The sequence below is a fragment of the Panthera onca genome, chromosome C2, assembly GCF_046562875.1.
Source record: "Panthera onca isolate mPanOnc1 chromosome C2, mPanOnc1 haplotype 2, whole genome shotgun sequence".
Classification (NCBI taxonomy): Eukaryota; Metazoa; Chordata; class Mammalia; order Carnivora; family Felidae; genus Panthera; species Panthera onca.
Window position 1 is genome coordinate 74,792,467 of NC_138347.1, and position 25,769 is coordinate 74,818,235.

The following is a 25,769-nucleotide window of genomic DNA, read 5'->3' on the forward strand; positions in this document are numbered from 1 at the left end:
CAAAAAAATTAAACTTTCCAACAGGGAAATTGAGGATGTCACTTAGAGGGTTCAAGGGAACTCTCCAAAGGCGTTTAATATCACTTTAGAACCTGCTGATGCAATGATTCCTATAATATTTACACAGGAGCTGATCACAAAAAAATGTGTGTATTTATGAAACCAGTTTGCCTTCACTTGTGTCATTACCCATTGCATTAAGTCCAGACCCAGGCCTCAAATTCAAGACCTCCCTGGAATGGCCTTGATCTGTATTTTCTGCCACATCTCGCTCTCCTCTTCTTCCGTCACACAGCCTGGCTACAGGAAAGGTGATGAATGCACCCTGGACAAAGCTGTGTGCCTCTCCTTCTGATGGCTCCCCTGCTTCACATTCTTGTTCTGGGAGTGGCCCCACTCCCAGTCCAGGCTTCAGCATCTCCACCTGCTAAGACCTTCCTTCCCTGTCTGTTTTCAAGGCCCTTCTCAAATGCTTCCTCCACACAGAGGCTTTCCTAGCCAAATAAAGGCAACATTCCTTGCAGAACACTTTGTATATAGCACATGAACCTGTATATATACTGGAAGATCACTGCTCATAAGTCACACTGCCATTGGGGCACTGGGATGTTTTACTATTAGAACTCCTGGAGGAATGTGAGGAAACTGTCACTATTTCACAGTCATCGGTTCTACTGGACCATGTCGTTGGAGATGATTTCCTACAGATTTCCCTGGGTTTCACAAAAATGTTTCGTGTTCTTAGGGACTTCTTTTGCTATTCAAGTTTGGCTTCAATATTGTTATTGCATGAGTAGATTTGTTGAGTGACATAAGTTTGGGCGAAGGCTTTCCTTGAACTCTTAATCATTTGCACACTCATCCTCACTCACGGTGGTGCCCGAGTTGCCAAGTGTATTGAGGATCCCAGCCAGGGGTACCAGTGCAAGGATTACCAATTATGGACAAGAGAATGAAACCCTCTTCTCTTACCTGCACTCTGGCATCAGGATGCTTATCACCACTTTACATACTAACACTCAACCCCCATCAGTTGGTGCAAACTTTGAAATCTCACTGTAATTATCTCTCTCCTACATATTTGAATGACTGCCTGCTGGAGCTCTAACGTGTTCACTTACCTTTCTGTGAGGTAAGTTTTTTATTGAGATAAATCTCACTCACAAAATTCACTCTTTAAAGGTGTGCAATTTAGTGGACTTTAGTATATTCACAAAGTTGTGCAGCCAAAAATCACTGTCTAATTCTGGAACATTTTCATCCCCTCGCCCCCCAAAATCCCATACTCCTTGTATTTTGATCTTGTGGTGAAATGCTAATTTCACTTCTATTTATTTGATGAAATGTGTGCTAATGATATTTGGAAACTCAAAACAGTATGCATATGTTTTGTAATTCATATTACAATAGCTTAGTATTTTTTATGTTTATCTTGCTGATACTTTATCATTTGATCAAGGTTTTATGTGTGTGCATGCACACACACACACACACACACACACACACTTTAGTCTTGATCTTTTTTTTAAGTTTGTTTATTTTGACAGAGAGAGAGGAAGAGAGAGAATCTCAAGCAGGATCCACAGCTGACAACATGCAGAGCCTGATGTAAGGCTCAATCTCATGAACCATAAGATATGACCTGAGCCGAAGTCAAGAGTCTGACTCTTAGGCGATTGAGCCACCCAGGCACCCCTAGTCGTGGTCTTGTTAGGGCTACTAGGGTCAAGTTGGGGATATTAGTGCCAAGAGTTGTAGCTTGAAGGAGTGAGTGGACACGGTGAAGGTAAAAATAACTCTCCTTTATTGAACACATACTTCTTCCCTTGTACTGTTCTTCACACAACAGTTTTAGGAAGTTCTAGTTCAGGTAAGTTCTATTATCATCACCTTTATGTGAGGAAATAATGGTTTTCTAAAGCTTATGACACATATTATCCTAAAATGGCAGAACTAGGCCATCTTGGTTCACAGCCCAAATTGAAACCCAGGCTCTTCAAGTTCAGGGCACACGCCTTTAACCACTATGTTCTACTACCTGCTGTTATATTGGACCTTTAGTTTAATGACACCAACAGCACTTGATCAGAGCTGTACAATATGCTCTCCCAAGTCCTCATTCAATGCCTCAAATTACTGGATGAGAAGAGGCAGCTCCTGTAGGTTAAATAATCACATGGCTCACAGAGCATGGACCAGCAGCTGGGATCCAGGTTTCTCTCCAGAGCCACAGTGGCTGTGTGTTCCCCTACACCATGTTGAGGCTTCTGACAGCTCTCTCAGACTTCTGGTCCAGCTTTCATAGTAACAAACCTCCTTCTATCATATTTATTTGCACGTTTGAATGCTGACATCAGTCTGAGGGTAGCAGATATCACTTGATTTATATGGGCAGTCCCCGTGCTCAGATTGTGTATATTGAATGAAGGTGTGGATAAATTAAAAAATGAGTCTTGCCACATAGTCATGTGAATATTTTATTTCTAGACTTCCTCAAGAGTTTAACCACCAATATCTTAGTGAGAGGAGACCACATATAATAGTTTGATTATACCTTTGTTCTTTCTCTATGGTTTTCCCAAAAGTAAACTCAATTCCACATACACATTGAGTAGAACATTTTTGCATGCACAAAGAAATGTGATTACAAATAACTTTGGAAGAGGATTAGTCGTAATTTGTACCTTTTGTAAGCAAAATGAATGAGGATACTATTAAAAGCTGGTGGATTGGGGCTTTCAGTAATCAAATAAAATCTGCAGCTCTGTCAGCCACCCCTCCCCAACCCCCCACCCCAATTCCTTAGCCTCTGTGAATAAAGCAGTGACCTGGGAGTTCTTGAGCCCGCTCCCCCACTCCTCGGAAAGGTCTTGCCAACTCGGCATTGTCCTGTTGGATTTGCAGTCAGATGTCTTATGCTGGCAGGCACTGGGCAGGCAATGAGTTCTTTCCCTGTAAATTGGGCACAAAAAGACCGGCATGGGAGCAGCCTCTTTGGGGACAGCTGCTCTGAGACAATGCTGTAAGCAAGGCAGAAATTCCTCCGAGCAGAGGGCGACTGGTGGGAGGAGTTCAGTTTGCTAAGTATTGTCATTTGCCGAGAGTAGGTGTGTGCACAAGAAGGAGTCTTAACCTGGAGAATCATTAACTCTTTCAGTCAGCTGGCTAGCTGCGGTGGCTCGGCAGGTTGGTCTCGGAGGCTCCTGTTCAGGAAGGCCAGGGAGGAGTGGAATCACTTTTTCATGGGGGACCACTTTGAGAAGGGCCAGCACGCTCTGCTCAATGAAGGAGAAGAGAATGAAATGGTAAGATTCTAGCCACACTCCCCTCTTCCTATTCCCATTCCCCAGCCTCCGATACTGTCCCCTGCCACACACACACACACACACACACACGCATGCACACATGCACACACATGCGCATGCGTATGCACACACACACACACACTCTCTCTCAGACATTCACATGCTTCTTTGCAATTTGACTCTGGTATTATGTGAGAAAAGGTAGTGTCCAAAAAGTCTCTCTGTCCCATAAATGTAATCTCTGACAGCAGAAATTTGCTAGAATGAAAACACTGTATTCATTTTATCAAGAATGTTCTCTTTTTAAATGAAACAGAAAGGGAGAGAAGCACAATGCCACTTTATGAAGCATTTTTGAGCCTCACGAGTCTAGCAAGTTCTGTTCAGAACTTTAATGATTTCAGCAAATCCCTAATGTTGGGATGCAGTGTATTCCTTGATAGGAAGAAAGAGAACATCCACAGTGAGGTAGGAGTGCTGCTGAGTCTTTGACTCTCTTCTCACATATCTGTGTTCACAAAGAATGTTGGACTGGGAAAACATAAAATATTAACAATTATCAGCCTACACACTTCGCTGTTTACTTCTACAATTTTGCTTGTATGTCTCTAGGTATAGAGATTGATTACAAAAAACTTTCTGCAGTTCACTGTCTCTTTTATTTTAGATGTGTTCTCCTCTGAGGAACTATAGGAAAATCAAAGATGATTCTCATGTTCTTGCTGAATTTAAAGCTGTATTTGTCAATTACAATGCAATCAAGAGAGAGTTAGAAATGTGTACTTCTGATTAATAAGGCCTTTCTGCTGATTGTGTAAGTATAGTCTATACCAGTCATGGTGTAATTAAAATGTTAAAATGTGATACTCCCATTCTATAATAGTATTTTATCTTCTTGGAATTAATATATAAATAAGAAACCCAAAAGATGTTTATTTAAAATTTTTCTTGGTTAATTGCTTTAGCTCTGACTATTAAATTCTTTGTTCCTAAACTGGTCTTTCAAGTCTAATCTGCTTACCTGTTCCTATAGCAACAACATTTTTTGGACCTTCAAGAGTAGATCCCTTTTGCTATCAAAGCTGAAAAAATTATAAGGGAATAAAAGGCACCCAAATCTACATGGGCTTCTTAACCATCTCCTTACTTCTTTTGGATTTGACTCTGCCGAATGACAAGTGTCTTTAGGCCCTAAGCAAATATCACTAGAGATGACCTTCTGACCCTATGTTGAGGAGTGAATCTTCTATTATTCCCCATATTGAGTTGAAAATTTGACCCTCATCTTGGAATCCCTTCGCCAGAAGGCAGGGGCTCCTCCCTCAAATCCTCAGATGGAAACACACCCACTCTTTTCTCATACTCTCATTTCTGCTCTTTGACGATTTGTCATTCAGTAGTCATTCAGAGTCATCCACTGGCTAGTAGACATTCCTAGTGCTAGGGAAACCACCGTCCTGCTACTCTAGCCTACACATTGCGGCATGGCAATTTTGTTCACAGTTCATCCTCATAATGGCACCGCCTGGTGCAGCAGGGTGTCAACTTCATGTTGTGTGCCTCTGAAAGTCCAGTTAGGAGGCAGCCTTTGGTATGGAGAGGCACTCTGTGTTTCCCAGAGAGCGGTCATTTGGCCAGCAGTCTCCCTAATGGGGAGATGCAGCCATTAGTATGCAGTCTTGGGCTCTCCATCTTGTTCCGCCTGGAGAGACCTGGCCACCTGCCTGTTGCTGTGTCTGACTCTGTCCCTTGTAACTCACTGCTCTATTCCCTGTGCCCAGAGCTGTAAACTTCCAAAATTATCAAGATCTCTTATTTATTTATGTATTTACTTATTTTTTATTTACTTCTTTACTTATTTATGATAGAGGATAACTGACACACAATGCTATATTATTTTCAGGTGGACATTCCATTGTCAGTGATCTGACAATTCTATACATTACAAAATGCTCACCACAATAAGTGAGGTTACCGTATGTCACCATACAATTTTATCCCAATATTATTGACTATATTCCCTATGCTGTACTTTCCTACCCCATGACTTCTTTATTTTATAACTGGAAGTTTGTACCTCTTAGTCCCCTTCACCCATTTTGCCCATTCTCCCAACCCCTTCCCCTCTGGCAACCACCAGTTTGTTCTTTGTTTATGAGCCTGTTTTTGTTTGTTTGTTTGTTTGGTTGGTTTTTTAGATTTCACATGTGAGTGAAATCATGTGGTATTTGTCTTTCTCTGACTTATTTCACTTAGCGCTGTAGCTTCTAGGGTCCATCCATGATGTTGTGAATGGCAAGATCTCACAAAAATTATTAAGATGCCTTAAAATTGTTTAATGTTTATTTATTTTTGAGAAAGAGAGAGAGAGAGAGAGAGAGCACTAGCAGGGGAGGGGCAGAGAGAGAGGGAGACACATAATCTGAAGCATGTTCCAGGCTCCGAGCTGTCAGCACAGAGCCTGACACAGAGCTTGAACTCATGAACCATGAGATCATGACCTGAGTGGAGATCAGACGCTTAACCAACTGAGCCACCTAGGTGCCCCCAAAATTATTAAGATATCTAAAAGATAGTCCACATATTTTTATAGTGAGAGTGAGTTTACCCAGTATTTTCTTGGCCACTAGCTAATTTGGTTTTTACTATACTTCGTAAGGTACCTACTATGAATCACACCTTAAAGATGAAGAAATTGATGCACTGAGAATTTACCTGTCTAAGGTTGCATCAGCCAGTAAGTCCAGGAGCTGAGATACCATATGAATTAAGTTGGTACCTCTTTTTGCCTCTGGACCTAAACATAGCCTGGTGATACCTTTTTCAATCCTTCCCGAGGACATTGTACTCTTAACAGATCACACTTCCTCCCTTGATATAACAAAGCTTGGGAGAACGCGTGATCTTCGATTCTCTAGGATCTGTTTTGTTATATATGATTTGTAGATTTGTATTTCCTGAATAAGTCCATCTTTTCTGACTTCAATTTTAATCCCTTTTAGAAAGCCAAAAAATTATCTACAAATATGTCACCCCAAACTGTTTACAGTTTCTTGCTTTATAATATGCATTATTTGGACCTTTGCAGAAGTTATTCCTTCAATGACAGAAATGACTTCAAATTTCAAGAAAAAACAACATTTGGGGGTTTAGCCCTCATGTCAAATGAATAACCAGAATATTTCCAGGCCTAAAGATGCCTGGGACTGTCTTCCATTCCAGAATAAAAGTAATAAGAACTAAAGAGCAACTCTAGGTGATATGAAAGTAATATTTCTTAAGTGCAAAATGAGACAGGAGACAAGAGAAGAAAGAATTTGTTAGAAGGACGAGGAAGAAAGTGGGGGGGAGTAACCTTCAGAACAGGTTCCTCCAGATGACTGACTCCTAGGCAGTGCCTCCTCTAGTGGACCAGAGGCCCAGCTCTCACTTGCCTTGGGCTAGCCACTTGCTGCTCTAGCCTGTTTCCGTATTTGTCAAATAGGAGTGGTCCTTCTTGCCCTATCTGTCTCACAGGGCTCATATGAGGATCCGCTGAAATAAGCTATGGGGAAGGGTTTTGAGGAGTATAAAATTCTAGGTAAGTGTAAGCTCCTATTATCTAAACAAAGGAAGAGTCAGGGCTTCAACAATTAACCAATTGAATGACTACTACCCCCCAAAATGAGGTCATCTCATCTCAGTAAATAATGACAAGGAAGGAATGTACACTTCTATTCACAAGCTACAGAGACCATTTATAAAGAGAGGAACTGAGTTCCCTTAGACCTTGTAGTGCTTACTTTGAGAAAACCTCTCCCTGTCTTGGGACTAAGTTTCCTCCATTGTAGAGGGAGAGTATCCGACCATCGGGGAGCTCAAATTCCTTTGAATTCTATTGTTACATATTTATGCTTTGAAACATCTTCGAAATACTGAGTGCTCATTTCCTTACATGGTGACTTAACAAAGATATCCTGCTTTAATTGATTAGAATATTGCTTACCATTATTCTTAGTTACACCCTAATGAAACCATACTCCTTTGGGGGAAGTGTTTTATTCTAGCGAGACTTGTTTCTGAAAGTAATGTTCCCCGATTTTTTTTTCTTTCCTAGGTTCTAGAAAATACAAAAAAAATCAACCCTTGAGTTGTTTTCTGATTATAAACATAACATGTTTACTATAAAAATATTGAAATGACAAAAAAAGTGTAAAAAATGAAGTAGATAGGATTCATAAATCTTCCACTCAGACCATGATCAGTATTGTTGACTCTCTTTCTAGACTTATAAAAAGTGCATACGCAAAATTCATCTAACATATAAAATTTAGTAATTTTTTACTACACTTACTATTATCTATACTGTTGCGTTTATTTACATCTGTGTATCTGTATCATGGAAATACTACATAATGGTGTGCTACTTATGTCTCTTTCGACTCCACATTCAGTAACCTGAAATGAATAATGTTGCGAATATTTATGCCATAGAAATTGGTAAATGCAACACAGGACTTACATCCTGACCCACCTGAAGGCCAGTTGTTCAATATTTACCAGCATACCACCGAACATATTATTTCTTCAAGACTTCCATTTCCCCCCGATACATGTCTAAATACAGGAAGCATGTTGTATTTGGAGATCACCCATTTATTTGCACTATGCCTCATGCCAAAACACAATAAAAGCAATCACACTCTATTCTAAACATGCATACACATTCACAGATATATTTTATTTAAACAAAAAATGGAGTCATTCCCTCTATACTTTTTTATGCTGTCCTTTTCATCACTGCTAAAAACATATCATGGATATATTTTCTTTTGGATAATTATTGCTTCCACATAACTATTTTAATGTTTAAATTGTATTTAAATGAACTATGGCATATTCAGCAAATACCTCGTGTGGCACACTTGTGTTAGTTCTAAATGTTTTGACTGTGATGGGCAACTTTGTACGTGTACTTTCATATATTTGTCAGTTTATTTCCATAGGATAAAGTCCTAGAAATAGCACTGATGCACAAAAGGGGATGTATGTTTAAATTTTGAGTGATGCATAATGCCAAATTGCCTCTCATAAGATTGTGCATGTACTAAATTTACAGTCTGACTCGCAATTTTTTTTGTTTTGTTTTGTGTTTTAGAGAATATTTGCTTTCTCTACCCCACTTGCCAGTGTTGAGCATTATCCATCTTTTCAACTCTGGCTCATCTGATATATGAAAATGATACTTTATTATTGTATTACTTTTGCATTTCCTTGGCTTGAAATTGAGTACATCACTACATGTTTAGCAGCATTTATAGTTTTTTGACTGCAATCTCTTAACGTTATCATGTATGTCATAGCAACGAGTAGACTGCATAACTAAAGCCTGGTGAGTGGGGAAAAGCAAGAGAAACTCTTTCTGAACTTCCATGTCGTTTCTGAGAACGGCAAGAAGTCAGTGCTGTGATGAGCGCATAATAAGGCAGCAGGGTGGTGTGTGGTCTTTGCCACTTTGAAAGCCCTGTCGTGCCTTCAGCATGAGCAAGGGACATCTGTCCTCACCAATTATTTGGCTCACTTTCAGAGCCAGTGTTCGTCTTTTCTTCTCTAACACCAGGAAGCGAAAGCACACCCCCCCCCACCTCAATAGCCATTTATTTATTATGCTCCGTGAGCACCTCCGAGTCGGTTGCCAATGTTAACTAGTGAACCCACAGATCTCATAGTGGGGGAATTGTGTTCAGACTGAGACATTTTGTCAGTTGAAGTGTTCAGGAAGCTGGGCCACTGGCCAAGTCTAGTGTCTTTATTCTTGATTCATTGCTGCAGAACTCCCATGAAGTCAACTCATCTCAGACATAAACTCTTGAGGGGTAAGATTTAATTGCTTCTTGAGGACAGGGACCCTGCTTACTTCACCTTTCTCTAGCCTCCCCCTTCCCTTTCTCCCTAGCCTCAGAATTTAGCATAGTGCTTGGCACACACAGTCAGGGCATCTTTGATAGCATGATTGCAAGCTCCATTAACCTGTAATTTTGCATTCTGAGAATAGGGAGGCAGCAGGGCTTAAAGGGAGAAGCAGTTTGAATAATCTAAAAAGAAACTTAGGAAATTGTATGTTATTTGTTTGGAGTGGCCAATCATCTTATGAATTTATCAATCGACTCCTCTTTCCTCCAAGCATAAACAGAGCTTATTCTTTGGAGTTAATTAGCCATACGACACTATTTTTCTATGAGATCCTTTATGCTATCCTTTCATCCGTTCATGTATCAACTCAACAAATATTTACCAAACCCTTACTCTGTGCCAAGACTTCTCTGTGCTAACCAACGAGGATTTTGAGTGAATAGCAAAAAGCTTTTGTTTTAAAGGAGTTCACAGTCGAGCGGGCAGGCCTGAGTACATAATTTGTGGGGCCTAGTGCAAAATGAAAATGAGGTGCCCCTTGTTCAACAATTATTAAGAATTTCAGGGTGGCTCTAGCCGAGCATTAAGCCAAGTTCAGGGCCCTTTTGAGCGCAGGGCGCTGAGGAATTACTCAGACATGTGGCCATGAAGTTGGCCCTACAAGTGGGGGAGCCAGGGGCACAAACGTAATGAGAGTATGATAAAATAGGTGCCACTGGGAGAGTTACGTACATGGAGTTGTGGGAGTGCAGATGAAAGAGAAACTCAGTCAAAGACAACTTCAAAGGGAGAGGTGGCATTTAATTCCCCTGGAGGGGTGGGTGAGGGCAAAATCATGAAAGGCTTTATAAGACACCCTCACGAGTGCACATTTTACCCTTTTGATTCCCAAACACTGGTCCCTGAAAAAACTGTGCCAGATTCAAGTTGAAGAATCTGTAAAGAATAGATTCCTAGCCCCTGCTCCAGACGTCCTGAATTAGAATCTTTGGTGGTGGAGCTAGAATTGGTTAGAATGATTGTGTTGCCAGCCTAGTGGACACAATGATGCTGCTGCTGGAAATGAGAAATGATATGGTAGGATTCACCTTTCCAAAGAATGTTGTATCATGGCGGGAGGAAGGTTGGTGGGAGTAGGAGAGACCTGGCAGGAGGTGTTTGAAATATCTTAGGTGAGAGATTCAGTTGCAACTGCCGCCTTGGCACAGAGGATGCTGAGTAGAGAATGGATTTGAAAAGTTACTTAGACTTGGGGAAGCCTGGGTGGCCAGTCGGTTAAGCGTCTGACTCTTGATTTCAGCTCAGGTCATGATCTCAGGGTTCGTGAGTTCGAGCCCCGAGTCGGGCTCTGCACCAACAGCACAGAGCCTGCCTGGGATTCAATCTCTCCCCCTCTCTCTCTCTTTCTCTTTCTCTCTCTCTCTCTCTCTCAAAATAAATAAATAAACTTAAAAAAAAAAGAAAGATACTTAGAATTGAGAAGATTTCATGATCCATAGATTGTGGGGTAAGAGAGAAGAGGTGAACAGGATGAGTAGGATTAAGGGTGTCTTTAAGGTTCCTAGTTTCTACAGTTGGGTGGGGGTGGGGGGGAAGTTGATGCAAGCACTGAATCCCACAGGGAAAAGTAGGAACAGGTCAGGAGTTGAAATGACAATAATAGTAGCAAATACCTATATGGTGATCGACGTGGACTAGGAACTTTACACACAGTAACGTACTTAATTCTCTCAGAAACCCTGTAAGGAATTATCATGTCTCTTCTGCAGATGAGGAAACTGAGGTGTAGAGAGGTTAAGTAGCATGACCAGATTCATTTGGCTAAGTAAATGAAAGGCTATGGCTTAAGATCCCAGTTTAAACATAATTGTTTACTGCCTCTTAATTTTTCTGAATTCTGAATGTATTACTTTAGCTGTTAATGGTGGCAAAAACAGCAGGGCTGTAACTGAAAGAAATACAACATTAGGAGACAGGAGACTACTAGCATTGTTGTGTTGGCTCTGCCGTTATTTATTCTTTCACATTTAAAGCAAATCACAGTCACCTCTCTTTGAGTTTGTCTCATTTACAGGGTGGAGATAATAAAACCTTACTAGCTTGAACCAGGGACCAAGGCCAATGGCTTCTTGAGGCCTTCTCTAATACACACAAAGGATATGATTTCAAAAGTTCTAAAACAGGTGGATAAAATCACTGTGAAATATCTTAAGAAATTTAAGTGACACTTTTGATTTTTTTCAAAGCACTATGAGTGTTTTAGTCAAGAAAAGGACAACTGATCTGGAGGCATTATGCCAAGTGGGAACTGAAATTTATGGCAGTTGTTATGTTAATTACTTCTGAATAAAGAGTAAACCCATTGATAAATGATTAACCAGTGCTGAACCCTATAGGGTCCTCAGGTCTCCAGAAGACATTGAGCACAGGAACTTGGCCTTCAGAAGCATTGGTGCATTGGTGACGTGTCCAGAGGAGATTCATTACTGGGTGCCAGTTTCAAGGCTTTGCCGCTATTTTAAAGCATTGTGAAGACTAGCCAGAGTGGGACCGCCTACCTACATGGCCTAAATCCCATTTCTGGATGCCTGTCATATAAACCTTGATGAGTTGTCTGAAACCACAGCCTGGGTAGAGATGGAAGGCAGCTCAAAACACTGCCTCCTCAACTCTGTCCCCAGCCTAAGGCTACCCTTATGGAGAACAAACACAGCTATGTCCTAGATGCCCCCTCAGGTATCAGGGCAGAGGGGAGGCCCCAGTGTGCTGCGTGCTTTCCAGAGAAATATGTCCCCCAGGCTAGGACACTTTCTGATTTTACTAGTTATACACAGAGGGCTCTGGCTGGGACTATAATTATTTTGGCATTTCCAGGATCTATTACTATCTCTCAGCCATGAATGGAAGATTTCGAAACTGTGACTCAAGTCTCAGAATCAGTAGAGATGATATGGTGAGATTAATGTTTTGAGGCCAGTTCAAAAACAAAATAATCCAAGAAGTGAATTGGGTAGATAAATAATTACTTTTACTTGCTTTTTTAATGGAAAAATGAGGTTGATTTTTATGGCACACATTTACCTTCAACTTTGCTCTCCTTCAACTTGGAATCATCAAGCAAAGCATGGATCTTTAGGTTGGAGACCAAGCCACCTTGTGGAGGTTTTTCCTTTAGCCCAATTACAGCAGACAGTTATTTACTTGCCATTTTCTCTGCTCTCCCAAATGTGGTCTGCTTGCTCTTCCCAGAGTACATTATAGACTTTCTCTGCCAGGGACATGTCTTCTCCTTGATACCTGACCACCATGGTCCTGCCGATTTACCAGAAACCCATCTCAAATCCGATTCCATGCCTTAAAGCTGTATGGGAACCCCTGGGTCACACTTGATCACTTCCTTGTCTGGAGTAGATTTAACTGCCTATTCGCGCAATTTTCACAAGGTTTTATAGTAGAGTCATGTGTTTATCCTTCTCCCCCAATAGCTTGTGAGAGACAAAACCTCCAGGTCTCTTTTTACAAAAGTACTAGTTCTCTGATCTTTTGGGCATAGAAGCAAACAGGGATACCTCTTCAGTTTTCAGCCATCTGTGCCTGCATTACTCAAGTGGTGTCTCCTCATGCTCTTGTCCCTTCCCCAACGGTGACCTCCTAGGCTTGTCACCGAGTGCTAAGCTTCTAGAAGGGGTAGAGAAGGTTATCTGTTACCCTTATCCAACTTTGTCTTAGGCAGTCCCTTTGTGTCTGGGCTTTGATGAGCGGTGCTTTATTAATATTCCTGTTTATCTTCTCCATGGCAGCTACGTCTTATACCTGAAGTTGGCTTCAGTTGGCTTTTCTGCCCCTCCGCCAGCAGTTGCTTGGGCTTGATTTTGTAGAATCTTGGTTTCAGGATGGCAAGTTGTAGAAGATATTTACTTCTATCCTTCATCCAGCATCAGTGGGTTTTTGCTTTCGTTCTGGTAGAGAATTTCCTGCTTAGAAGTAGCTGGCCTTTGTTAATCTGGTCCTAACGGTTTTATTCTCAGACTTTATACAGGGGGCCTTCTGGTAACTGAGGATATTACGTGTCCTCGGACTACACCAGTGGGGAAAAAATTGCCTTTCTTTCCATAGTTGCAGCAAAATACTCATTTGTTTTCTCACTGGCTCTGATTAGATCATCCCCTTTTCAAACTTATTAGTGAGGCCAGGAGAATACCAAGCTCTGAGGCACATGTCCATGTCTGCAGTTGGGGTCAGAGTCAGCTCTACATGAAGTAAAGCTGAGGGTGGTGAAGTGGGTGGTTTGACAGAAAAAAGTAAGTGAGACAAATGGGGACTGAGTGGTCTCAACAAAAAATATAAATGGAAACCAGAATTTCCAGTCTGATAGTCAATAAATAATAGTTTAAATGAACTGAATAGTGTTTATTTTTTAAATGTATATTTATTTATTTTTGAGAGCAAGAGAGAGCAGGGGAGGGGTGGGGGGGGGGGGGCGGTGGGGAGAGAATCCCAAGCAGGCGCTGCACTGACAGAACCCACGCAGGGCTCGAAACTGTGAACTGTGAGATCGCGACCCGAGTCGAAATCAAGAGTTGGATGTTTGACTGAGCCACCCAGGTGCCCCATGAAAAGACATTGTTTAAAGTAGGCAGTTCCCCTATGTAATTTTCTTTGCTAGAGAGAATATAACATTTGGAGCTTTCTTGCTGGTATTTTAGATTATCTGTGAAGAAGTAGAAAAGGGCTTTTAAATATATGTGCTTATTTTTCTAAAAAGAAATAAATATTTATTTTTCTAATTTTAAAAGTGAAACATATTCAGAGATTAAAATGTGTGCAACACAGATGTAAAAGAAGAATCACAATGATTCCATTACCCAAGGCATATGTCATTAGTATTTTATCTGATCTATTTATCTTCCAGTCTTTTTTGTCTGTGCCTCACCTTTTTTCAATTAAATTTGAAATTGCACTGTGTAATTTTATGTTGTTTCTCTTCACTTAATATTATTACATATGTTTTTCCTCATGTTATTAAAAATACATAATAAACATTATTTTAATGACTACGTAATATTACTTAATAATTACTCTATTCTTATATTCGAAGATTGCTTTCTATTTACTTCTACTACTAATATTGCAGTGAACATTTCTGCATATGAGTCTTGTCTGTGTTTTGTGTAAGTTAGAGGGATTTCTTTCTTTCTTTCTTTCTTTCTTTCTTTCTTTCTTTTAAGTTTATTTATTTTGAGAGAGACAGAGACAGCACAAGGTAGGGAGGGGCAGAGAGAAAGGGAGAAAGAGAATCCCAAGCAGGCTCTGCACTGTCAGCAGAGTCCCACGCGGGGCTCGAACCCATGAACTGTGAGATCATGACCTGAGCTGAAACCAAAAGTCGGATGCTTAACTGACTGAGCCACCCAGGCGCCCTGGGATTTTTTTTTTTTTTCTTTTTTTAAACAGAGAGTCTTTCTTAATGGCCTAAAATCATACCCTTTGGAGGCATGCACATTCTTTCAAAATCCTTCTAAGGAGTAGAGATCTAGGCTAATAAGGAATTGCCAGGATAGGATCTGGTTTTGATGCTCAGAAGTGCATGTTTGCCATTGTCCATCCCAGAGAACTAGGAAGAGAGAGTGTGTACTAGGAAGTTGAAGTGTCTACTTAATGGCTTTTCAGGCAAAAACAGCAAGTGCCTATAAAGGGTCAGTTCTGAGCACAGCGCACGATGAGGCTCTAGTAACAAACTAGGGGGCCTTCATATTTCATTTCAGAAAATTTCCCATGTAGCTTCCTCCCGCTGTTTCTGCTATATGAGGAATAAGTAAAAGTTAGAATTTCTATTATTTTGGTATCAAACCGTATCCCCTGTCGTTACAGTTATAGTATCTGTTCTTTAATAAAAGCCTGATTGTGGGAGATTTCAACCTTATGGGGAGAAAAATCTAATCATCTTCCTTCTGAACTTTTGCATAAGCTCCCAGAACAGGAAAACAATTTTTTTTGAGTTTTAACATTATTGAAATAATTACATACAGAGTACCTGTGAGTAAATTCATTGGCCAATTAAAAAATAGCGAGAATATGCAAATAAAAGTGGAATATTTCATTACCCCAGGGACGATGTACTTTTCTAACATTTGTGGACTATTTACTAGTCCTATGCCCATTGCTACGCACTTCGATGTGATACTTTATTCACGGTAACCTCATTAGGTAAATACCATTACGATAGGCGCAAAAACCAAATGTTTCCGTTGTTTCTCTATGGCAGGGGACCACAAACTATTGACTGTGGGTGAAATCAGGCCCACTAACTTATTTGAAAATAAAGTTTTGTTGGAAAACAGCCGCCTGCATTTGTTTGCAGATTGTCTCTGATTGCCGTTGTACCACAAAGGCAGAACTGAATGCTTGTCAGAGAGACCACGAGGCTTACAAGGCTGAAAATATTTCCCATGTGTTACTTTACAGAAGAACTTTGCTGACCCTACTCTTGTCCTTCTGATCACTTTTATTTTTTTCTGACCTTATTTTTATTTATTTATTTATTTATTTAACACACACGTGTGGGGGAGGGGCAGAGGGGAAGAGAGAGAATCTTAAGCAGGCTCCATGCAGAGCACAAAGCTGACACACGGCTCCACCTCATGACGGTGAGATAATGACCTGAGCCAGAATCAAGAGTCGGTTGCTTAACCAGCTGAGCCACCCAGGCGCTCCTGATGTCATTAAAGAAAAACAAAACTCTTTCTTTATTGCCATGGTAAAATGCTACTTGTTAGGGTTGTCCAAGTTTTCTCATCTACCAATGATGGCTTAGTTAAGGTCTGGAAAGGTTTGGGCTGGTGGTATTTAAGGATCTGGACTGGCTGTCAGTGCGTCAATAGATATTTACAAACTGCTGTGGTGGAAAGTACTCTGTTTGGAAGCCTGGGTTCTTTCTGATATGGATTTTTCCATTAACCATTCATTTTGTGTGAGGAGTTCCCCTTGCCTGGCTTCCTTCCCCACCCCCACCCACCATCTCTAAATAGATCTAGATCTGTAGGATCTAATGTAGCTACATACCTGTATCTTCATTTTGAGGTTGCCCAGACCCTTGCTTACCAGCATGAACATTGGTGTCCAGATCTATAAGAAGCATCACCTGTTGGAAATAGTACAGTCATTTATAACCAAGAGCCTTAGGTTCCCACAAATCATGGGATTTCAGATATAGAAAATCACTCAAAGAGAATCTAGTCCAACACATTCATTTAAAAAAAATTCTTTTGTAACAATAATTGTAGATTCATATATATACGTTTGCAAGAAATACTACATAGAGATTCTGTGTACACTTCACCCATTTGTCTCCATTGGTAATATCTTGTAAAACTAAAGTAAAATGTCACAGTCAAGGAATTCATGCTGATAGAGCAAGGTACAGAACATTTCCATCACCACAAGCATCCTTCATTTTGTCTTTTTATAACCACATCCATTTTTTTCCCATCCACATGGACTCCTTTAGTCCTGGCAACCACTACTGTGCTTCTGTTTCTATAATTTGGTCATTTCAAGAATGTTCTATAATATAATCATACAGTATGTGAACTTTAGGATTGGCTTTTTTACTCAGCATAATTCCCTGGAGATTGATCTAAATCGTTGTGTGTATCAATAGTTTATTCTGTTTTATTGCTCAGTAGTTTTCCATGATATTCCATGGTGCCCTGGTTTATTTATCCATTCATCCATTGAAGGACATCGTAGCTATTTCTGGTATTTGGCTATTATGAATAAAATTACTCTAAACATTTGTGAATAGGTTTTTATGTGAACATAAGTTTTTATTTTTCAGGGATAAACTCTCAGGAGAGCAACTGCTGGGTTGCAAGGTGTTTACATGTTTAGCTTTTAAAGAAACTACCAAACTGTTTTCCAGTGTGGTTGTACTATTTACATTCCCACCAGCAATGTATGAGTCATCCTGGTTCTTCAAATATTTAACCATTTTGACCGCTTATCTCTAACCATTCTATATATAGCTATAGTAATATCTCATTGTGGTTTCAATTTGAATTTTCTTAATAGCTAATGATTTTGAACATCTTTTTGTGTGCTTACTTGCCATGTGTATTTTCATGTTTTTTTGTCAATTATGTAATTGAGTTGTTTGGTATTTTACTGTTGAGTTTGAGAGTTCTTTATGTATTCTAGATACTAGTCCTTTATCAAATATGTAGTTTGCAAATATTTTCTCCCAGTCAATAGCTTTTCTTTTTCTCCTCTTAACAGGATCTTTTGCAGAGCAAAAGTTTAAAATTTTTATGAAATCTAATTTATAAATATTTTCTTTTGTGGATAGTGCTTTGGCTGTCAGGTCTAAGAACTCTTTGCCTAGCCCTATGTACCTAGGTTGTTTCCTACTTTTTTTTCTTAAAACTTTATGTTTTATATTTAAGTGTGTGATCCACTGTGAATTAGTTTTTGTATAAGGTATAAAATTTAGATTGAGGTTTATTGTTTTGCCTATGGATATCCAATTACTCCAGTGCCATTTGTTGAAAAGTCTATTTTTTCATTAAATTGCTTTTGCACATTTATCAAAAATCAGTTGGGCAGAGTTATGTAGGTCTATTTCTTGGTTTTTATTCTGTTCCATTGATCAATGTGTCAGTGCTACACAGTCTTGATTAAGGAAGTATAAAATAATTTTTAAAATCAGGTAGACTTGTTTCCACTTAATTCTCATTTTTTCAAAATTGTTTTAGCTATTATAGTTCATTTGCCTTTACAAATAAATTGTAGAATAACTTTGTTCATATCTACATACATTTTACTGAGATTTTGATAGGAATTGTGTAAATCTGTATATTAGTTTGAGGGGAATTAAAATCTCTACTATATAGGGGTGCTGGGGTCGCTCAGTTGGTTAAGCATCCAACTCTTGATTTTGGCTCAGGTCATGATCTCATGGTCATGGGATTGGGCCCCATGTTGGGCTCTGTGCTGAGTGTGGAGCCTCCCTGTGATTCTTTCTTTCCCTCTCTCTCTGGCCCTCTCTCACCTCTCTCTCTCAAAATAAATAAATAAACTTCAAAAAATAATTAAATCTTTACAATGTTAAGTTTTCCATACCATGGACATGATAAGTTAGTCCCTTTATTTAGAAGTTTCTTTGATTTCTCTTATCAGCATTTTGTAGTTTTCAACATGCAAGTCTTGTATGTGTTTCATGAGATTTATACCTAAGTATTTCATTTTTTTGAGAGATTGTAAATAGTCTTGCATTTCAAATTTTAGTATTCAATGTTTATTACTAGGTTATAGAAATACAATTAATTGATTTTTATAAGTTTATCTTGTATCTTATAACCTTCTAGGAGGGTTTTTTTTTTTTGTAGATTCCTTGGGATTTTCATATAAAAACATATATCACATGCAGGTAGAAACAGTTTTATTTTATTATTTTTTTAATTACTTAATTATTTTTTTATTTTTTATTTTTTGAGAGAGACAGAGAGAGAGAGAGGGAGGGAGAACCTGAGCAGGGTCGGGGCAGAGAGAGAGGGAGACACAGAATCCGAAGCAGGCTCCAGGCTGCAGCCTCCCAGCTGTCAGCAGAGAGCCCAACGCGGGGCTCAAACCCAGGAACTGTGAGACCTGAGACGAAGTCAGCCACTTAACCAACTGAGCCACCCAGGTGCCCTTGGAAACTGTTTTAAATCTGTATGCTGTTTGTTTCTTTTTCTTCTCTAGCTACAACTTCTTATGTTGAGTATGAGCAGTAAGAGGAGACATTTTCATCTTGTTCCTAATCTCACTGGGAGAACATTCACTGTTTCATCATTACATATAGTTACCTACATGTTTTTAAAGATGCTTTGTATCAAGGTGAGGAAGTTAGTTTTCATTTCTAATTCACTGAGAATTTTATCATGAATGGTTGTAAAATTTTGTCAAAAGTTTTTTCCTTGCCAATTGATATGATAATGTGGTTTTTATTTAAAAAAATTTTTTAATGTTTTTATTTATTTTTGAGACAGAGAGAGACAGAACATGAGCAGGGGAAGGGCAGAGACATAGGGAGACACAGAATCCAAAACAGGCTCCAGGCTCTGAGCTGTCAGCACAGAGCCTGATGTGGGGCTCGAACTCACAGACTGTGAGATCATGACTTGAGCTGAAGTTGGACACTCAACCGACTGAGCCACCTAGGCGTCCCTGGTCATGTGTGTTTTTTTTTTTTTTAATCTGTTAAGATGGTGGATCACATTGATTTTTGAGTGTTAAAGTAGCTTTATATCCCTGGAATAAATCCTATTTGGTAATGGTGTGTAATTCTTTTAACATATTGCTGCATTCTATGTGTTTGCGTTTTGTTCAGGGTTTTTGCTTCTGTGTTCCTGAGGAAGATTGGTCTACAGTTCCCTTCTTTTTTTCTTTTTTCTTTTCTTTTCTTTTCTTTTCTTTTCTTTTCTTTCTTTCTTTCTTTCTCCCTCCTTTCCTTCTTTCCTTCCTTCCTCCCTTCCTCATTTAGTAAGCACTTACTATGTGTGAGTCCCTGTGCTAGCTATTAGATATACAAAGAAAAGCCCTAGGCTCAATATCTGGCGGAGGATAGACTTCAGTGGGCTAGTGCTATGACAGCAGAACACACAAGATTCTGAAAGAAGCTACAGCCAATTCCTGGAAGACTTCTGTGGACAAGTGCCAATTGAAAAGACTCTAGATGCATGAACAGGAGTTTACCAGCAAGCCCAGTTAGGGGTGAAGGACATTCTAAGTCACGGAGACATAATGTATAAAGGTACTGACATGTGAAAGAACAAAGCACATTCCATTCAGAGAACTGACTGTTGCTTGGCAAAGCTGATGTGCAGGTGTGTGTGTGTGTGTGTGTGTGTGTGTGTGTGTGTGTGGTGGAGTGGGATGCAAAGAACAGAGAATTGAGGCTGAAAAGATAGTGTGGGGAAGATTAAGAAGTTGCATGCCATTCTAAAGGGATTTAAGAGTTTTAAGTAGGTAACCAACTACTTTCTGGGCATTAGCACTATAGGTCACACCCTGAGAAACTCTTCAGTCTTGAACAAACTGGGATGGCTGGTCACTGTAGTAAGGAATTGTAATCAAGTGTCTGTTTTAGAAAGGTAACTCTGTAGCAATGTGGAAAACAATGTAGACAGAAGTGAAACTGGACACAATGCCTCTTGTGGTGATTCTAGTGTGAGCACATGTTGAACTAATAAAGTATCAGGAAGGGAGAAGAGGAGACCAACTTGAGAAATATCTAGGAGACATAATCAATAGACATCGAACTGATTAGATGTGGAGGGAGAAGGAGAAAAATATTAAAGGGAATCCCTAGATTGCTGAGTCATATAACTGGATGTGTAGAAGCAGTGGCGGAGTGTGTGGTTAATGTGTTTGGTTGTATTTATTTATTAAAAAGATTTTTGTTAATGTTTATTTATTTTTGAGAGAGAGACAGAGCGCGAGTGAGGGAGGGGCAGAGAGAGAGAGGGAGACACGGAATTTGAAGCAGGCTGCAGGCCCTGAGCTGTCAGCACAGAGCCCGACACGGGACTAGAACTCACGAACCGTGACATCATGACCTGAGCTGAAGTCAGACACTTCACCGACTGAGCCACCCACGTGTCCCGCTTGTGTTTGGTTTTAAACTTAAGTTTAATTCTGACTGAGGAGGCTTTGTAGAGAAATTTTTATTGCAAAGTGTTTTTAAAGATTGCTAGGATTTATTTTTTGCTGCGCAAGGGAACAAGAAGGTTGGGGCAGGCCTTGGCAAAACAAAAATAAAAAACCTGCTTGAATAAAGGCATATTGGTGAGTAGGGTATTTCTACGAATGTGAGTAGTTATATGACCTACTCAGTTTAGGTGCTATTTTGCCTGATATGACTGATTAGACTAAGGGAAATAAGAGAAGACAAAGGCATTGCTTCGCCATAAATATAGGATAAGGCAAGGCTACCCAACTGGTGTGCCATGAATGGCACTAGGGTGCTAGAGATAAGAGTACAGGGGTTCTTGCAGGACTGTTGAGATATTGATCCTCTCTAGTTTTAAGTAGCCTCATCTATTTACCTGATCTGCACTGTGCGAATATTGTCATTTTACTGTGGGTGTCATTTTCCATATAATTATGGAAAAGATGTGGGAGCACTGTACTGAGGGAATCCTTTCTTTTGTTTAAGTTAGAGTTAAATCGACTTCAAAGTTACCGAAGTTTTTATTAGAATGCAAAATAACAAAACAAAAATTAAGTTTCCATTTCTTTCTGACTCATAGACTTTATTGTTTCACAGCTTTATTGAGATGAGATTACATATAACATTGTGTAAGATCAAGGTGTTCCATGCAATGATTTGATATACGTACATATTGTGAAATGATTAAGTTCTTTATAAACAAAAACTTGGATCTTTTTTCACCATCCCTGGTGGGACAAATGCTATTATTTCTAAAAACTATATACCCATTAAAATAAAAGCAGCTGAAGTTTAGGTCATTTGTCTGCTGTTTTTGAAATTAGTGGGAGTGTAGCTATTAGTATTTGAACTCTTGCAGAATGACTATTATGAGATAGGGAAAGAACTTGATTTAAAAAGAACGAGCAAAACTATACTGATATTCATATAAGAGTGTGTAACTTTTCCCCTCTTTTATTGTGAAATATATTCTTATATATATTAATATTATATATTATATCTATATAAAATGCACAAATACTTTTGTACAGATCAGTGGATAATTATAAGATGAACATTTATTAACCATCATCTAGGTTAAGAAATAGAATAATGCCTAACCATTTTAGAAAAACGAGTTAGAGGGGAGCATTAGTGTGATATTGTGAAATTTGAATATGGTTTGGGTATTGGTTGAGATAAAAAAATCACTGACCTGGAAAAAATGGAGGCCAGTGAATGAAAAAAGCAGACTGTATAAGAGCATTTACAGTATGGTTTCATTTTGGTAAAAGAAACAACATATATGCAGTAAGTTGTTAATTGTGGTGATCTCTGCGTTGTGGGAATGTCAAGTTTTCATTGGTATTTTTGTTTTCTGATCTTTAAAGTGTGCTTGGGGGGTTGCTTGGACAGCTCAGTCAGTTAAGCATCTGACCCTTAATTTCAGCTCAGGTCATGATCCCAGGGTTGTGGGATCCAGCCCCGCTTCTGTATTAATAAAAGCATAATGCCTCCCGAGATGATGTCACAAATATCTGGCCCAGCATTTAGTGTCCCGAATTACTCTGTATCAGTTGGGTGTGACATCCCAGGATACTAGAAAAAGGTAGATATTCTGGTCTCCTTTATGTCCCACTATTCTCCCAAACAATTTTCCATTCTTACCAAGTTACTCATTTCCCTATTACTTACCCTAATTTCGCCTTTTGCCACATCTGTCCATTTGCTTGAAATTCCTCAGCAGGTTAGGAAGTCCCTTTTCTGTCAGTCAAAACCAGAATCATGCATCATGGCTTGACGGTGACCTCTTACTGAATCGCGAGAAACCTTCCCCGAGGCTGTGCTCAGTTCTGACTGCCAGTTATGGAAATGAATCAAGTTGTCTTGTCACCCTGGGGAATGCTGTTGCTCGGTTGGTGAATCTGGAGCAGTGGCCAGGGAGTCACCCTGTGACATGATAGCCCCCTTTCTCCGAGCCAAGCATGGGGCTTCCTGCACGTGGCACACACCCTTTCCCAGAGGGCTGAGTTCTCCAGCAGGTGGTCTGCATGGTATGTTGGCACCAATGTGCACAAATAGTTTAACAAAAACCATCTTCTATTTTTCTTTCAAATGATGGAGCTTGAGTGAGGGCCACGTGGGCAGCTTTGAAGTGGAAATAGGCATCTCCGTAGAAGGAATTTATGACCTTAGAGGGGCACCTATGAGGGGAATGCAAGCTGTCACATACTTAGTATCGGGGAAGTTCTTATTGTTACAGTACTTACAGGTATCCAAATTTAGAGGGATTCAGGAGATCATATAATCCAAACCTCTCTCTGACAGATGGAGAAACTGAGGCCCAGAGAGGGAAAAGGGATTGTTGTAGAGGACCGCAGTTCAGACGAGAACCCCATCTCCAAGCCAGTCTTTTTTTTTTTTTTCCTACACCAGTGGTTGCGAAATTGTGGGCTCTGACCCTTGATGAGAGTTAAACTTATTGCTTTGGGTCCAACAAGCATTGGTGTAATGTCTATAAGCAAAAGTAGAACTCAGTCATTTGAGAGTGTATGGCATTTTTTTTGAAATGTCATATGAGTGTGAAAAAATATATACAACCACTTTAATAATAATTCAAAACCCATATGGCCGTTGCCTGAGTCAGAAAATGGAACACCACTAGCCCTCCAGAGATTCTCCTGGGGTCTGCCCTAACAAGGACCCATCTCTATTGTCCCTCCAACCCCCATGCAGAAGTAACCTCTCACGTGGCTTGTATAATTATCATTTTCTTGCCTTTTAAAATGTTTTTTTCTAACTATGTCTGCATCGCATAACAGTATTTTAAAGGTTCAGATGACTGAAATCATACTGATCATCTTCTTTTGTATTTTGCTTCTTCAGCTTATTATATTGGTGAGATGTATCCACGTTGCTGCACAAAACTGTAGTTTATTCATTGTCAGGGTGTCAGAATATAGCATTGTAAGACTTTACTTTTTAAAAAGTTAATTTTGGGGCGCTTGAGTGGCTCAGTCATTTAAGCTTCCGACTTCGGCTAAGGTCATGATTTTACAGTTCGTAGGTTCAAGCCCTGCGTTGGGCTCTGTGCTGGCAGCTCAGAGCCTGGAGCCTGCTTCAGATTCTGTGTCTCCTTCTCTCTCTGCCCGTTCCCTGCTCACACTCTGTCTCTTTCTCTCTCTCTCTCTAAAAAATAAATAAATATTCTTTAAAAAGTTAATTTTATTGTTGGTGGACTTTTAGATTGTTTCCAGCTTTGAATTTTCCTTGTATAAAGGATATCACACAGTGTGCATATCTTTAACCATACTATGTGATGCCAAAGTGCCTTCCAAAGCGGTCTTGACAATTTCTCTCTCACCAACAATGTGAAGCAAGGGTTCCTCATTATAAAAACGGGTGGTAATCATTGTTCTCTCACATGCTTTCTGTTCATTTCCACTACATGGAAAGTAGTGGCCTTCTCAATGAGAAAGCTAGGTAATATAATGCTTCTAGAATGATTTTTATCTACACAGGCCCTTGGTTAGTCATATATATATGTATGTAGATATATATGTATATATGTGTATACATAGATACAATCAATATATTTATATTGATTTTATGTTGTTTGAACAGGTAGAAATGGAGCTGTTCTGGTTGAAAGGGCAGTGTTTTCTGGGGGCGTGTGTGTTAAGTGGGAGGGAGCTCAGAGTACACCTGGGCCCCAGCTCAATGTCTGGCACATGGTGTAATTATTAGTAGGGTTATCTGAAAATGGAACAGCCTTCCCCAGGAAGTAGAGTTTGCTTCATTGGAGGTGTGGGAGTTCCATATTGTGAAAGAAATACAGGATCGGGTCATCTCTGATCTTTTCTAAAATCTTATGGTAAGTGACAAATAATCATACCTGGGGAGAAAGACATATAACAATACTTGGGAATATAATTTATTATCCAGATCAGTTGTCTATTGATCAAAGAGTAGGAGTCCGACTGACTTTGGAAGGAGATCATTGCTTTTCCTAGGCTTTCTATATGCCTTGGTTTAAGAAGTCTCTTAAGATCTCAGCTTCCTGAGGCACCTAGGTGACTCAGTTGGTTAAGCATCTGACTCTTGATTTCGGCTCAAGTCATGATCTCACGGGTCATGATCTCACAGAGAGTTGGGCTCTGCAATAATAGCATGGAGCCTGCTTGGGATTCTATCTTTCCTTCTCTCTCTGCACCTCTCACCATCGTGCTCTCTCTCAAAATAAATAAACATTAAAAAAAAAAATATCTCAGCTTTCTTCCCTGAAAATATTTGACTGGTGTTTGCTGTGATTCATCAGGTTGTAATAGTCTATGATTACCATTTTTGGCTTTTCTGTTTACCAGTCTAAAAATATTCCAATCTAAGAAATTACAATATAATTGGATCCATTTGTGCACTCAAACAGTATTTGTGGGCCTATCATGTGCTGGGAACTGTTCTACTCTGTGCCAGGGATCCCGCAATGAAAAAGACAGACAGAAGTTCTGCTCTTGTGGAAAATTGCCAGGAACAGATCACAAAAATAAATAAATAAATAAATAAATAAATAAATAAATAAATAAATAAATAAAATGGGGATAAAGGGCTTGTGGAGGTTTAAAATAGGATGATGTGCTACAGAGTGATTGGGTGACTTCCTGAGACCATGTGGTCAAGGAAGCCAAAATCTCAATGATAAGGAGGGGCCAGATATGTTGGGGCGCCCCTGAGGGTTTAACAATTAACCTTAAGTCTAATCGCCCTCACAATAACAACAGCCTAGTTTTGAATAATGCTTCCAACCACTGCTATTCCATTTCAGTGTCCTAACAGTTTTGTGAGGGAGGCATTAGTGTTCTTAACTTTTAAGTGGGACAATGATTTCC

At 39.6% G+C, this 25,769-nt stretch overlaps 1 protein-coding gene across 2 annotated transcripts in view; it reads left to right on the top strand.

Annotated features, from left to right (window-relative positions):
• Positions 1-300: 300 nt before the first annotated feature.
• ATP13A4 (ATPase 13A4) overlaps positions 301-25,769 on the top strand; it is a 124,021-nt gene continuing 98,552 nt past the window's right edge. The window contains exons 1-3 of one of the 2 annotated variants that reach the window (XM_078453119.1): positions 301-1,127; positions 1,531-1,870; positions 3,158-3,305. In XM_078453119.1, the coding sequence (XP_078309245.1) occupies positions 3,243-3,305 (63 nt within the window). In that variant the 5' untranslated portion in view covers positions 301-1,127; positions 1,531-1,870; positions 3,158-3,242. Of the gene's footprint in view, positions 1,128-1,530; positions 1,871-2,839; positions 3,306-25,769 lie in introns of those variants that run through there. The other variant, XM_078453118.1, reaches the window with a different exon arrangement.